At 35.0% G+C, this 15,365-nt stretch overlaps 1 protein-coding gene across 1 annotated transcript in view; it reads right to left on the bottom strand.

The window, feature by feature from the left end:
• Window positions 1-15,365, bottom strand: part of LOC150081467 (nucleolar pre-ribosomal-associated protein 1) — a 190,655-nt gene that overhangs the window by 40,015 nt on the left and 135,275 nt on the right. The window contains exons 19-20 of the mRNA XM_090380212.1: window positions 8,013-8,269; window positions 18-106 (exon numbers count right to left, since the gene is read on the bottom strand). Of these exons, the coding sequence (XP_090236338.1) occupies window positions 18-106; window positions 8,013-8,269 (346 nt within the window). The remainder of the gene's footprint in view (window positions 1-17; window positions 107-8,012; window positions 8,270-15,365) is intronic.

The raw sequence follows: 15,365 nt of genomic DNA, 5'->3' as shown, positions 1-15,365 counted from the left end.
ACTATATTTAAGATTACCTTAGAGATTTCTTCAGGGCAGCTCGCAAAAAAGTAAACCACATTTCATTATGATCCAAAATACTTAAAACTTCTTCATCTGTAGCTGTCTAACAAGAAGTAAAAAAAGACAAAAAACATATGAACTACAATATATACACACACAAAACACAACAGTTGAAGCACTTTATAGCAGCCCCTTTTTTTAATATCCCAGCACATTATAACAATCTATTTGGTAAGCCCCAGCCGAATTCACATAAACTAAATTGTCATTTTATATTTATAACACATTGTTATAACAGCCTTGAAAGATGAATAACTTCTTTATAACAATCCAAAATTTTCCACCATTCTATTTTGCTTTTTAATTTTTTTTATTACAATATTCACATTTCAAAATGAAAGAAGAATGCTAATTTATTGAAGATAATGATGAGCTTGCAAGCAGGCTGACTGTATAAAATAACATTGGCAGTTTCAGTTTCCCACATTCACTGGCAATTTCTCATGCCCATCGGCATAATGAAATTAACTTTAACTAGTTCATTTCATTATACAGACATTATAATGTATTGTATAGACTGTATGTTTGTCAAGATGGCTAATCACAGACAAAATTAAGATCTTACAAGCTGTAGATAAAGGCATACATTCTAAGACTGAAATTGCCAAATAGTTTGGCATTCCTAAGAGTATACATTTCATCATTCTGAAAGACTTACAGAAATCTGCTAAACCAAGTAGGGTTAGAGCATGAAGGGCAAAGTATCCAGATCTTAAAAAGATTCTGTTTTAAATGGCTAATGATGGTATATGCAAAAAATGTTCCCACAGACAGAAATATTTTAAAAACTAAGACAATCATTTGTACATCAGATGAATATTGCAAGTCATCCAATGGATGGTAGTTCCAGAAATTTAAGACTCACTGTGGAGTGTCTTTCAAAAAGAGGGCAGTGCAGGTGTAGCCATAGGCACAAGTTACTAAGGAATGGAAGGAGAATCATTTAAAAAAATGTTTTGTTGACATACAACCAGAATGGCATCTTCACTGACAAAGATTGCTTTTTATTTTTCTTTTTTTTTAAGTTGCTACCAGATAAAATGCTTAAATTTAAAGATGAGAAATGTAGTAGCGGCAAAAAAGGCAAAACAACAAATTACCATCCACCTAGCAGCACTGGGAAAGCCCAGACACTGTATCAAGCAAACTAAAAGACTTGGATGTCATCAAAAACCTGAAAAATGGATCAGAAACTTAGATCACAAGATGAGCAGGGAGAATAGAAAAAATTCGGCAGTTTGTGGATAACTGCACCCATCATTGCCAATTTTTTTTTTTTTTTTTTTTTTTTTTTTGTAGTTGTTGGTGTATCGGCTTCTGTGGCCATAATGCACCTCTCAAGGTTTTTGCAGTACTTTGATCCACGTCCGAGGCCGGATTCGAACCCGCGATCTTTGGGTTTCCAGGTAGACACTTTATCCACCCGGCTAGCCCAGTCGGCCATTGCCAAATCAATAACCTATGTACAAACACTGTTGACTACCTGCCACTACCTAATTATGACATCATTTCTTCAGCCACTGGATCAAGGTGCCAGTGCTTTAAGAAAAACTATCAAAGAATATTATTAAGTAAAATTGTGCTGTCTTGAAAGCAAAACACAATGTGAAATCAATGTGCTGAAGGCAGTGTATTTATGTGTTTCAGCATGTAATCAATATTGACGAAGAAGCAATCATCAACTGCTTCAAACATGTTGGATTTGTCACCTCAAATAATGCCATGAATGAAATTTTGCACGTCTTCCTCTATTAGATCGAAGTGAGAGCTCCTTTAGACACTTCAGATCACAACTTGGTGATTGTCTCTTCTCCAATGGAACCTTTATCTTCTCCTGGCTATTCCCAACTTCGTGTTGTTTGGCATTACAAGAATGCAAAATGGGATAACCTGCGAGACTTCTTTACTTCTTTTCCTTGGTCGGATTACTCTTTCAAAACTTCTGATGTCAACGTTTGCTCAGATCGTGTCAGTGAAATTATTCTTGCAGGAATGGAATCCTTTATCCTATACCCCACTTTAAAATATCATCCTTTATCTAAACCTTGGTTTTCCAATAAATGTGCTAAGGCTGTTCAAGAAAAGAATGTTGCTTATCGTAATTGGCTTGTTTCTAATTCTCTAGTTTCATTTTCTGCGTACACCAAAGCTTGCAACAATTGTAAAGCAGTTATTAATCAATCCAAATTATAGTTTGAACAGGCTAAAAGCAGAAAACTTTCTTCTTGCCCTAATGGTAGCCGAGCATTCTGGTCTCTTGCCAAAGCTATTGGCCGCAACTTTTGCCCATCTCTACTCCCACCTCTGTCCAAACCCGATGGTTCTGTTGTCACTTCAGCCAAGGATAAAGCTGACCTGCTAGCATCCCATTTTACTTCCAACTTATGTATTAATGATCTTGGTAAAACACCTCCCACCATTCCCAACATGCTCCATTCAATGCCTCCTGTGGTCTTCTGTCAAAAGGATATCAGAAGGATTTTGATGAATCTTGATGCTAAGAAAGCTCCAGGTCCTGATGGTATTTCTCCACTTGTTCTCAAAAACCTGTGCTCCTGAACTTACTCCTATTCTTTGCTACCTTTTTTCAATTTCTTATTCCAAAGATGTTTTTCCTTCTGCTTGGAAATTTGCTCATATCCAGCCAGTTCCTAAAAAGGGTGACAAATCCCTCCCATCCAATTATCATCCCATTGCAATTACTTCTACTCTTTTTAAAGTAATGGAGAAATCAATTAACCACCAACTCTTAAACTACCTAGAAACCTTCCGTCTGATCAATGATTGCCAGTATGGATTCCGTCAGTGCCGATCCACTGGTGATATTCTGGCTTATGTTACCCATTTATGGACTAATTCAATGGAAAGGTACTGTGAAACACAAGTAGTTGCTCTTGACATCTCAAAGGCTTTCAATCATGTTTGGCATAAAGGTCTTCTAAACAAGCTTCCATCTTATGGTTTGCCAACTGTTTTTAGTAATTGGTTATCCAGTTTTCTCTCTGATTGCTTGCTGAGGGTGATGGTAGATGGCTCTCTGTCTTCCAACTTCTCCACTAATGCCGGTGTCCCCCAAGGTTCAGTTCTTTCCCCCACGCTTTTCCTCTTGTATATTAATGACCTTCTTCCATTGACTGGAAATCCTATCCATAGTTTTGCCGATGATAGCACATTGCATTCATTTTGAGAAACCTTGTCCTGCTCAATCAGCTTCAGCTTCTCGAAAATCTGCTACCAATTCCTTAAATGCCGATCTTCAGGTAATTCTCCAGTGGGGCAAAGACAACTTAGTTGATATCAACCCTTCTAAAACTCAGTCTTGTCTTATATCTCGCAAAAAAGATTCTTCTGCTCCTAAGCTTATCTTTAGTGACACTCCGATTTCTAGGCAAAATGATATATCTCTTTTGGGGATTACCCTGACTTCTAATCTCTCTTGGCACAAGCACATTACAAATATTGCTTCCTCTGCATCTAAAAACTTGGTTTTCTCTTTCGCTCTCGGCGTTACTTTTCTTCCAAACAGCTGCTCACTCTGTATAAATCACAAATCTGCTCTGCCATGGAATATTGTCCACACATCTGGGGTGGTGCCCCCAAAACCTCTCTCAGGCTTCTTGATTCCATTCAGAAGAGGGCAGTTAGGTTAATTAATGATTCACCTCTAACAGAGTCTCTCCACTTGCTGTCTCATAGATGTACTGTTTCTGCTGCATGCCTCTTCTACAGATATTTCCATGGGCACTGTTCTTCTGAATTGGTTTCCATAATTCCTGCTCTCTCTTTCAAAACAGTTCAAGCACATGCTGGCACCAGCGAACATCCATTTACTGTCCAACTCCAAACCCACTAGAACCAACTTTTCATCTTTCTCATTTATTCATTCAACTGCCATTTTCTGGAACAACCTTCCTTCATACGTATTTCCTGAAAATTACAGTCTACAGAAATTCAAGTCCAATGTCAACAAATATCTTCTTTCGTGTTCTCAACCTCCAACCTAAGCAATGTACTAAGTATTATAGGTTCTAATACCTCTCGTGTTTGGGGTTTACATAAAAAAAAAAAAATATATATATATATATATATATAAATAGAAAGTCACAAAAAAAAATTAAAATTTCATTGCAGCAAAAATTGCAGAAAGTATATAAAAATAACATTATTTTATCTTTTATCCCAACCTTTCATGTGTAATCATAGTATATGATATATCACCTGTAATATGATAACACACTGGCTGTGTTTGGTTACTGTATTGTTGGCCATGTTGTGATGGAAATTTTTTTTTTTTTTTTTTGAAAAATACAACTGCATACCTGTCAACTTGTAGAAATCATAATTAATAAAACTCTTAATACAGAGCCACCTTTCTGCAGGGTGCATGGCAACAGCATTCTAAATATAGAACACAGAAATTTATAATGGGGGGAAATAGCTTTAATATACATGAAAAGGCCAAAAGAATTATATGATGGCTTAACAAGCCACTGAAATTGCAAGATATTAAAAGATAAATGTTTATATTATAATTATTAAAGGGGGGGTTTCAAATGCTTCTCTGCATTAACTTTTGCAGCAAACTGTCAGAAGATGCTGTGTTCACTCCAGTGACAGTGCTCAGGCATATGCTCTTTAGAAATGATTACAACTGTCCATGTAGTCGATCTAAAATAACTAATATCACTTTTTATCCAATGGCATCACCCATTAGGTGAATACATTATCATTAAAAACTCAAGGCATTACTGTGACTAGATGGAATTTATTGGTTCCATCATCAAACAGCAGATAGCCATATTGGCAATATTGTGTCAAGTGGTGAATGGATATATTGAAAATGAGCAGCACGGCAAATTGCAAGAAAATTTCCAATATACTGAAAGCCATGCAAGAACATATCACATGCCCAAACACTGTCACTGGAGAGACCACAGTGTCTCCTGAAGTTGACTGCAAAAGTTAATGCTGTGAAGTTTTATATTTAAGCTGTTTCAAATATTGGAACAGCCTGTGTTTGAAATGGCTTCCCCTTTTCTTAATTATATTATAATATTGGCTTCACACAGCTTTACTATAGGTTTAACATCTATGCAACATAAGTAACATTTCCAATCATAAGTTTTCTTCCAATCTAAATAAACTGCTTAACTGCTTGTTTAAATTCGATACATCCATTCATTGCTCAACACAACAACTGCCAATGTGGCTACCTGATGTCTGATAATGGAACCAATAAGTTCCAAAACTGGTCACAGTAATGTCTTGAGTATTTAATAGATAACAAGACTCACCTAATGAGCGATGTTATCCATTAAAAGCAATATTAATTACTTTAGGTTGACTTGGCTACATGGACAGTTGTAGTCATTTTTAAAGAGCACATGTTTGAGCATTGTCACCATCACTGGAAAGACTGCAGCATCCCCTGATGGCTGTTGTTGTTATTTAGTTTTTAGGAGCATTAGCAACTAAGGCCATATTGCTCTGGGGATATGCGGTGGTCATTCCCTGACCTTTCCGCATCCTCCGTATTTGGTGGTCACGGGCTCGAACCCCGGTCTAATCAAGAAGCATGTACTGCGCACTGCCACTCCTGCCCACTTGGCTACGGAGGCGTCTCCCCTGATGGCTGACTGTAAAAGTTAATGCAGAGAAGCATTATATTTAAACTGTTTCAGATAAATCTTTATTAAATTTCTCAAACATAAACAGATTCTCATGTGTTTGCATTCTAATGGTCAGAGTGTAGTTGAGAAGAGGTGTCATTCTTTTTATTGCCATGCATTTTCAGCAGATAACTATATTGATTCAGTCCAGTATAACATAAATATTGGAAAAACAAAATGAGAGTAGCTGTTGTTGTTGTTTTGGTTTTTAGGAGCATTAGCAACTAAGGCCATATTGCTCCGGGATATACAGTGGTCATTCCCCTGACCTTTCCGCATCTTCCGTATTTGGTGGTGATGGGCTCGAACCCCGGTCTAATCAAGAACTCCTTCCCACCTGGCTACGGAGGCACCATGAGAGTAGCAGCATATTACAGAAAATAACTGTGATAAATATAATGAAAATCTTTAACACAAGTAAACCAAGCCAGAAGAAATGTCTTATTATGAGGAACTTTATTTTCCATAGATTGATGAACTTGTGGGTTGGCCACTCAACATTTTTCGACATTAGGTTTACAAAGGTGACACAAGGGAAAGAAATATTTTCAATTTGCTTATAAGTAAGGAATCCTTAGATATTAAGCAAAACAAGGGAAAGGGAAGGAAAAATCCTTTTCTTCAACCATGCAGTTAGTATCACGCTGCTAACCTGTAGATTTATTTCACTTTTAGCTGCGCTCACACACACACACAGTATTGAATTTCTAGCTATTTTACTGAGTGATCATGACTTCAATATATAAAGTAGGTCTGTATATAAAGTAGGTAATGGGAAAAAATAAAAGACAGATAGTATGCATAAATAAAAGATACATGTATACACAGCATGGTATTAACAAAACACTGATACTTTATAAAAGCAGTTTAAAAATAGCTAATTGCATACTTTGTAAAAATTACAAAGTATGCAATTAGCATTTTAGCACTGTAGGATGCAAGGTCTCATCCTGTAGACTGAGGTGCAATTACTGTAGCATTTGTGTTTTTAATTTAGTTTGTTCCCCCCGCCAATAAAATACAACCTGCCTTTGAATATAAAAATTATAGTACAGAAAATAAAATAGTCGCAATTTTTCATATGAAAATTAGTTTAGTGGAATGTTATGGTAAGCATTTATAAAATTCTTGACTATGAACAGTTCCACATGCAAAACTGACATGGTGAAATTTCTGAATTCAACTTTGGAATTCTTTTACTCGGCCAGGCAGGATAAGATACTTCAAAGTTGATGTATTCTAGATAAAAGTTGTTTAAGAGCAAAAGTTGGAGTTGAATAAGTTATCATACAATAATTGAGAAAACACACCACTGTATATAAGAGCACTAGAAAGTCTATTATGAATTTTTTTAATACAAAGTAACAACAATTTCATTAACTAAGATTAAATTAAAGCCTATGTTTCAAATGCCATCTTGCCTTCTTCTGGGCTGGAGTATCTGAATATAGGCTTACAGAAATAAATATAATTGATTGACCAACACAAGGTACAATTTATTTATTTATTTGGTTTTTTTTTTTTAGGAGCATTAGCAACTAAGGCCATATTGCTCCGGGGATATGCGGTAGTCATTCCCTGACCTTTCCGCATCCTCCGTATTTGGTGGTGATGGGCTGGAACCCCGGTCTAATCAAGAAGCGTGTGCTACGTACTGCTGCTCCTTCCCACCTGGCTACGGACGTGCCTACAAGGTACAAAGCTAAAGTTCCACTAACCCTATTTCATACAGTACAACATAATAACATAAAAGACTGCTCTCCCCTTTTTATACAATGTTGTAATGTCTTAATATGGAACTCTTGGTACTCTGGTGTACTACCTCAGAACTACCTTTCTTGTTTCTCAAAAGTTGAAGGAAAAACCAGCATTAAATTTTTTTATGCCTGGCTATGTAAAAGGTTTTTTCTATGATATGCTTGTTTTATTTACAGTTTTTATTTTAAAAATAGCTAAGGACTATTAACATTCTGTATATGAGCCACATCATTAAGAGAAATAAGGTGGGGGGAAAGAGAGAGAGAGATTTCCTGAAAAAAAAATGAGAGAAAATAAGGCAAAAAAAAAAAAAAAACCAGGATAAATACACAATGCAGAGAAATTGTCTCCATCCCATTTAACTATACAGAAGGGTGTCTATTTAATAACACAAATTAGGACATAAAAACACTAAAAATTTAGTGTTTTTTGTGTTGTTAAAAATGTACATTTGAAAACAAAATAAACTATTTTCAAACTTTCACCTTTAGGAGTGGGCAAAAAAAAAAAAGAAAAACTTACTTGCAACATTTGTGAGATTTCATTCACAAGTTCTAATATTATAAATTCATAATCCTCTTTCTTTTTAAAAGCAGATATTAACCAAGTGAATGCCATTTTCAAAAATGCTACATTTGGCTTCAACCCTGAAATATCTTCACCTGCTTCTTGTAAAAATTCAAAAAGCTGCATCAAGATACTAAATTTCTGCAAAGAAGGAAGGACATTTTCAGCATATGAACAGATATTTTCTGCTTTACACTTTACTTCTTCAAAATCTATAAAATAAAATAAAAAATTGAATTAAAGTATTTAGTTCCTAAAATGCATCAAGTTTCATTTATGATTAAACAAGCCATGCAACTGTTGTGTATACCTTTCACCTCTAGAATCTGGTTATGTGTACCCTATGCAGTAATTCTAGGCATAAAAGGAGCATATAATAGGTCATTATACAATTTAACAAAAATTTTACTTCAGTACATTGACTAATGGAGACTACACACCAGCTGATGAGAAGCCTGTAAGTCCTGAAACAGCTCACCTTTCAGTGCCTCAAATTTTTAAATGTATAACAGATTCACCTTTTCTGGTGATGCCTTAAGATTTAACAAGATAATAGCAACTTAAGCACAACCATGGATAACAGCCATTGTCTCTAAGTTGAACATAAGTCGAAGTCTTGGTAGTCAAAACTCAGCTTTTGGTTTTTAGGCAGAACAAAGACTTGGACTTATGTTCAACTTAAGAGACAAATGCTGTTATTTGTCTCTAAGTTAATATAATAATTGCATCAGCACAGCAGGGAAAACAAGATCCATAATTTTTATTTAATCCTTTGCTTTTTTTTTTTTTTTTTTGATTTGGTAGTTATTAGCGCATCGGCTTCTGTGGCCATATTGCACCTCCCAAGGTTTTTGCAGTACTTTGATCCAGCCCGAGGCGGGAATCGAACCCGCGACCTTTGGGTTGCCGGGCAGGTACTTTACCCACTCGGCTAGCCCGGTCGGCTTAATCCTTTGCAGTCCAATGTTATGTTCCAGTGCACCCATCAGCATTTCTAATTATGGATCTTGTTTTCCCCACTGTGCTGATGCAATTATTATATTGCCATCTGTTTACATTTCATATAAACAATCTGAAAAGCTAAACCTATTTTACCAATGTTTATATTCAATTGTTAAGTGCAGGTGACTGTCTTTTTTTTTTTTTTTTTTTTTAGTTCTCTTTCAGTCAGATGTCATGGTGCTGCTAATGTTGACATTTCCAATTATGAAATTTGTTTTCCAGCTGTACTGGTATCTATTTATACTTCATATAAAGAATCGGAAAAACTAAATGTATGTTTATATAGAACTATGAATGGCGAGCATTTTTTTTCGCATTTCTGATTATAAAACTTGTTTTCACACTGTACTGCCATCATTTATAATTCATATAAACAATCTGAAAAACTTAGTTGATATTTATATTCAATTATTATAGCAGTGTTGTTGTTTGTTTGTTTTTTTTTTTCCCATGTAGAAATCACAAAGCAACTTATATTCTGTGTCAAAGTGAGGTATTTACACATCACCAAGAGCCAGTAAAGGCCTATATGATGTGAAATTAAGAAATTGTTAGACCTTTCTGAAGAAACTGAGAGAAAAAAAAAAAAAAAAAAAGGAAACTTACAAATATGTTAGATTCTGACTGTTCCACATGGTGTGACTGGGTTTCAGTTTCACTAACTGAATTAAAGTGAATTTTGAAGTTATTATCAACATGGGACAAAATGAAAAAAAAAACTGATATAAAGAAATATTAGTCAGAAGAATGGACAGGCCAGAATTAAATTTTTCAAGAATGCATTTAGCAGGAAGAGATTTCTGCAGATATTTTGGATGTTGCATCTCTGCCCACCCATGAAAGGACAAACAAAAATTCAAGCAGAATTCAAAACAAGAATAAAAAATAAGGTCAATTACCAGATAGAAAGTAAATATTTTCTTCAAGGAAGAAATATTGCACTAGAGTTTTAAACTGTTTTGTCATGCTATTTTAATTATTTATTATTTTATTTTTAATTTAAAAGATTATTTATCTTAAAATTTAATTAAGATTATTTATTATTTATTTAAAAAAATAAATAATTTTTGAAAATTATATTTCAACTAGTAATTGTAATATGTACATCAAGCTCAACTGCATGGTGAAGACAGTGAAAATAATGCTGGACTGCAAAGGGTTAATTTCAACTGCTGCATTGAAATATAACCCCACAACCCTATAATATTGTAAAAATTGAATTATTATTTTCTATTAAATAGCAGCTCACAAAGTCTTCAAGCATCGCTGAATAAATTAGATAAAAGGTGTAGAAAATTTTGTACACAAATAGTTAAACCAAAACAAAAAGTTATAAAAATTTGCAGTGCCAAGAAAAATTTAAAGAATATACTAAATAATTGAAAACTGGAACAATTTTGTAATTTTGTATACTTAAGAACAGTCTATAATGTGAAGTTGAGAGATTAATATGGAATAAGTAAAGCAGGAAGATTTAGGAAGTCCAGTTAAACAAATTCACTTGACGTAGAAGAGGAAATCAGCCAAACATAAAATTAGCTATTTATGAGGCAGTTTTTAAGAATATTTTAACCTCTGGAGCTGAGAGCTAGATAAGAAATAAATGCAGTGATCAAAAATTAGAATCTTCAGAAATTAAAGTTTTAAGAAAAATAAATGAAACTAAGAGCCCATATTAAAAATGAGGAAATAAGAAATGATGGGTTAACTAACATCCAATCAAAGGTAAAAAAAAAAGAAGCAATTTTAAGGTGATTATGATGATTATGTAGAAAGGATGGGAGAAGGAAGATTAACTAAACAAATATTCAATAAAAAAAAATTAAGAATGATAAGCCTAAATGTGGACCAACAGAAATCAAAAGGTATCAAGCAATCATTAGAGGAAAGAGGACTAGTTTAAATGATGGTTAAAAAAATAAGGCTGAAAACAGATAGACAAGTTAGTGCATTGCATCAAGTAAGTCAATCAAAGTTAACTACATGACACTGTTTTATTTACATCCTCATGAGTTGCCTATTTGTTATTAGCATTAGTAGAGGCATATGATGCAATTAAGCCTATCTTTGTAAGAGCAATCCTTTGTTCCATTCACTAATTACGTTGCCATTCTCTGTACTTGTTCCAGCAACTCTACATCCTTCCTAAAATGAGGCCTCCAGACCTGTATACAGTACTCAAGGTGTGGCCTGACCATTGCCTTATACAAGCAGATAATCACCTCCTTATCCTTGTTAGAAAAATTCCTGTATATTAATGACAAGACACCATGAGCTAATCTTGCAGACCATCTGTGCTGCTCAGAAAATTTCATATCTGACTGCACAATTACCCCCAAGTCCTTTTCATTCTCTACCAACCTGAGCATAGTACCACACAGTTGATACATTACTCTGGAGTTACTGCTACCCATATGCAGTACTTTACATTTGTCAAGGTTAAACTTCAGTTGCCACCTCTCAGCCCAACTGCTCAACTTATCTAGATCCAGTTGGAGTAGCATACTGTCTTTACTGTCGTTAACAATCCTGCAAACCTTTGTATCATCTGCAAACTTGGACATTAAACCTGATATACCTTCATCAATATCATTGATAAATATACAAAACAACAATGGGCCCAACACCGAACTCTGGGGAACTCCACTAATAACATTAGTCCACAAAGGGCAGTGTCCATCGATTATCACTCTCTGTCTTCTCCCACTCAACCACCTCTTTATCCATAGCAGCAATTTGCCCCGAATGCCCCACACTGCTCCAATCTGTACAGCAGTCTTCTACAGTATCAATAGCCTTCCTAAGATCCAAGTATATGATATGAAAATTATTCTTTGCATCCAGTTCCTTTGTGACCACATCATAGTATCCAATCAAATTGGTCAGAACAAGACTTCCGCTTAACAAACCCATGCTGTGTCCCAAGCTACAACTGAAGTCTTGTCTAGATGATACTGCAGTGCTTCTTTGACCAGTGCCCACATCTCCAGTCCATGGGTGCCTCCCCTGAATCTAAGGAAGCTCTCATAATTATGGCTAAGGGTTTACTTACTTCCTTTAATATAACTGGATAGATCCCATCCAACCCAGGTGCCTTTCTTATATTTATCTTCAACAGTTTCTCCTCCACTTTGCTCTCAGTTATTACAAAATCATTTAGCTCGCTGCCAGAGTTTAATACACCTCTGGCATTCCCCTCTCTGAATTATTTTGCATATAAATGTGTAAATGTATATGCAAAATAATCATTCAGTTTGATAGCTAATTATATTTTTAATAAGTAATGCTTCCCCAATAGAGAAGACTATTATTACTTATTTGGAGTGGATATCACCACCCAGGCTCTTTCACAGCTATTTGGAACCTCATCTGTGGGTGGGTTGCTACCCATGTACAATGACTGACTGACAACCCGGTTGTGAAATTAACTCCACAGTATGAGAGAGATGCAAAAAGGAGTTTAGTACTTTAAAACTTTATAAAAAGAGTTCTGTAGTCTTGAGGCTAAACAGATATTATTTTTACTAAGGGTTGAAACAGTTAAAAGTCATGGGAGAGCTAACATCCAATCAAAGGTAAGGAAAGCATATTTAAGATGATTATGGCAGGTAGAAAGGATAAGGAGGAGCCAGATTAGCTAAACAGATATTCAATTAAAAAACTAATGGTAATAAGACAGATGCATGCCAACAGGAAAGCGAATAAGTAGTGTCCAAAGAACATTAGAAGAAAGAGGGCCAGCTTGAATGATGATAGTTATGGAGGTTAAAAAAGGACTGATAATGATGCAAATCAGATGCAATAACAGTATGTAAATCCATATTTCTATATGGATATATATACTAATAAATATAATCATAAAAAAAGTTTATAATTATATTTAACTGTTTCTATATTCATAAAAACTATAATATATTTTTATGATTAAATATAAAAATATAATCATAAAATTTGTTATGATTATATTTAACTGTTTCTATATGGATTTTTTGTGTTGTATCATTGTTTTTTTTCCTAAGTCAATATCTTGACAGCAATTTAACATATTTTAACAAGATAATAGCAACTTAAGCAGAACCATTGATAACAGCATTTTTCTCTAAGCTGAACATAAGTCCAATTCTGGGTAGTCAAAAACTGAGCTCTGGATTATTAGCGGGTGCAAAAATTTCCTTGTGATTGAATCAAATGCAATATAACATATAAATTTTCTTTAATTTCAACTACTGCATTGAATTATAATCCCACTACCCTATAATACTGTAAAAATGGAATCATTATTTTATGCATATCACACTGTGCTATTCAATACACTGCTCAATAAAATTAACAGAACAAACTGTTCTCCATGAATATTTTATTGTGAATAGTGTTGCCAAAGGTGAATATCTGATATACTTTTGTTTTGGTCTTTTATTAGTTTGTTTCTGTTTTTTTACTTCGGTTTTGGGAAACAAAAGGCTGCGATTGTTCATCCTCATTTTGAAGTGTGACAATATTGTGTTCATTTTCATCGACCACAGTTGCACTACTAGAAGTACTTTGCTTCTCGTTTTAAAGTTCCTTTTTTCAACCACAAATCCATGGTCACATATTTTAATAATAATATTTTGAAATACTGATAATTAAAAAAAAATTTATACAAGGAAGTGAGTTTAGTTATGATATCAGTTTGCTTCCTTCTCTCCTTCAACCCGTGTACTCCAGGCTAAATTGCATATGAGTGGCATACTAAATAACCACATTGCTACTTTTTCATAGATGTCATTATCTCTATGCATACTTCTCTATGCAAAGCCCATCGATATAAAGTGTTCCGCAGTCTATTTGATTATTAGTCTATGCCAGTATATTAATAACTGAAAAAAAAAAAAAAAAGTTAAAAAATTATAATGAAATAAAAGTGGTGTATGCTACAAATTTGCAAAATTTAGTTATTTTATTTTTTAAATTATTAATTGCGATTTTTCACAGAACACATTTGGGAAACCCTGATTTAGACAATTCTTTGAGATGGCAGGCCATTGGAAAACTTGAAGCTGGGCAGTCGCAGGGGGCATACTGGCTTAATGTATCATGCAGTGTCATCTTGGCACTATTGGAGCAGTTCAGGAGACAGGAACCATTACAAGAAGAGCTAGCCAAAGTCGCTCAAGGGCTACATTGACCAGAACAGACTGTTATCTGGTTCTAACAAGATGGAACCCTACAATGTCCTGTCATCAACTGTCTCTTGAGGGTCCTGCATCCACAGGTGAAAACATTTCCAACCAGACTGTGTTAAGAATGCTCAATTCAAGTGGACTCCACACAAGGAAGCCAGTGGTTTGTATCCCATTAATCCCAAATCATGGCAGAGCTCATCAAAATTGGTGCTTTGAACTTGTGACTTGAACTTGAAGCAGCCCTGACAATGGAATATACAGTTATGCTCTGATGAGTTCCATTTTAGCCTAAAAACAGGTTCCAGATGTTATTTCATCTGGAGACAATAAGGTACCATTCCTCCAACATCAGAGAAAGGGACACTTACGGTGGAGTGTTCTGGTGTAGGGCAGAATATTGATCAATGGTTGCACCATTCTTCATGTTTTTGATAGGGGTACCATAACTGCATAGAGGTACCCAGAACAGATACTTGAACAGTATGTGCGACTTTCTAAGGATGAAGTTGGCCCAAATTTTCTTTTCATGCATGACATGCCACTGCACATAGAGTGGTGGAGGAATATCTTGAAACTGAAGGTATCCAACAATTGCCATGGCCAGCATTATCATCAGACTTAAAGCCAATTGAAAATATGTGGGGCACCCTTGGGCTTTGCATTGCACGCCAACAGTCAACTCCTTGGTCATTTGGTGAGTTAAGGTCTGTGCTGGTGGAAGAATGGGATTATTTTTTACCACAGAATCTTATAGATGCAGTTACACTGAGCATGGTTCACTGTTGTCAGGCCTATTTAGCCATTGGAGGGGGTCATATGTTGTCATGCGACCATATTTTTGAGCATCTTTTATCGACTTCTGTAATGTGACCTTCTTGGTAATTCTTATACAACCCCTATAAATGCCCCTAAACTTGTCCAAAGTTTCTCTCTGTCTCCTCATTTCATCATTAGTCTATGGTAATAGACCAAATTTTTTGTCCCTCTGCTTTGGAAGCTGCATGAGTTACACTACTTTTTCTATGTGTTCTGTTAATTTTGTTGAGCAGTATAGCAACTTTTAAGATCTTCAAGAATCTCTGAATAAATTACTTCAACAGTGTAGACATTTTACATAAAAATTAGTTAAACAAAAGCAAAG

The sequence above is a fragment of the Mastigoproctus giganteus genome, chromosome 8, assembly GCF_048544385.1.
Source record: "Mastigoproctus giganteus isolate SK-2022 chromosome 8, ASM4854438v1, whole genome shotgun sequence".
In the NCBI taxonomy this organism is placed as follows: domain Eukaryota; kingdom Metazoa; phylum Arthropoda; class Arachnida; order Uropygi; family Thelyphonidae; genus Mastigoproctus; species Mastigoproctus giganteus.
The sequence above is the reverse complement of the archived record's forward strand: the minus strand, read 5'-3'. Positions and strand labels throughout refer to the sequence as shown.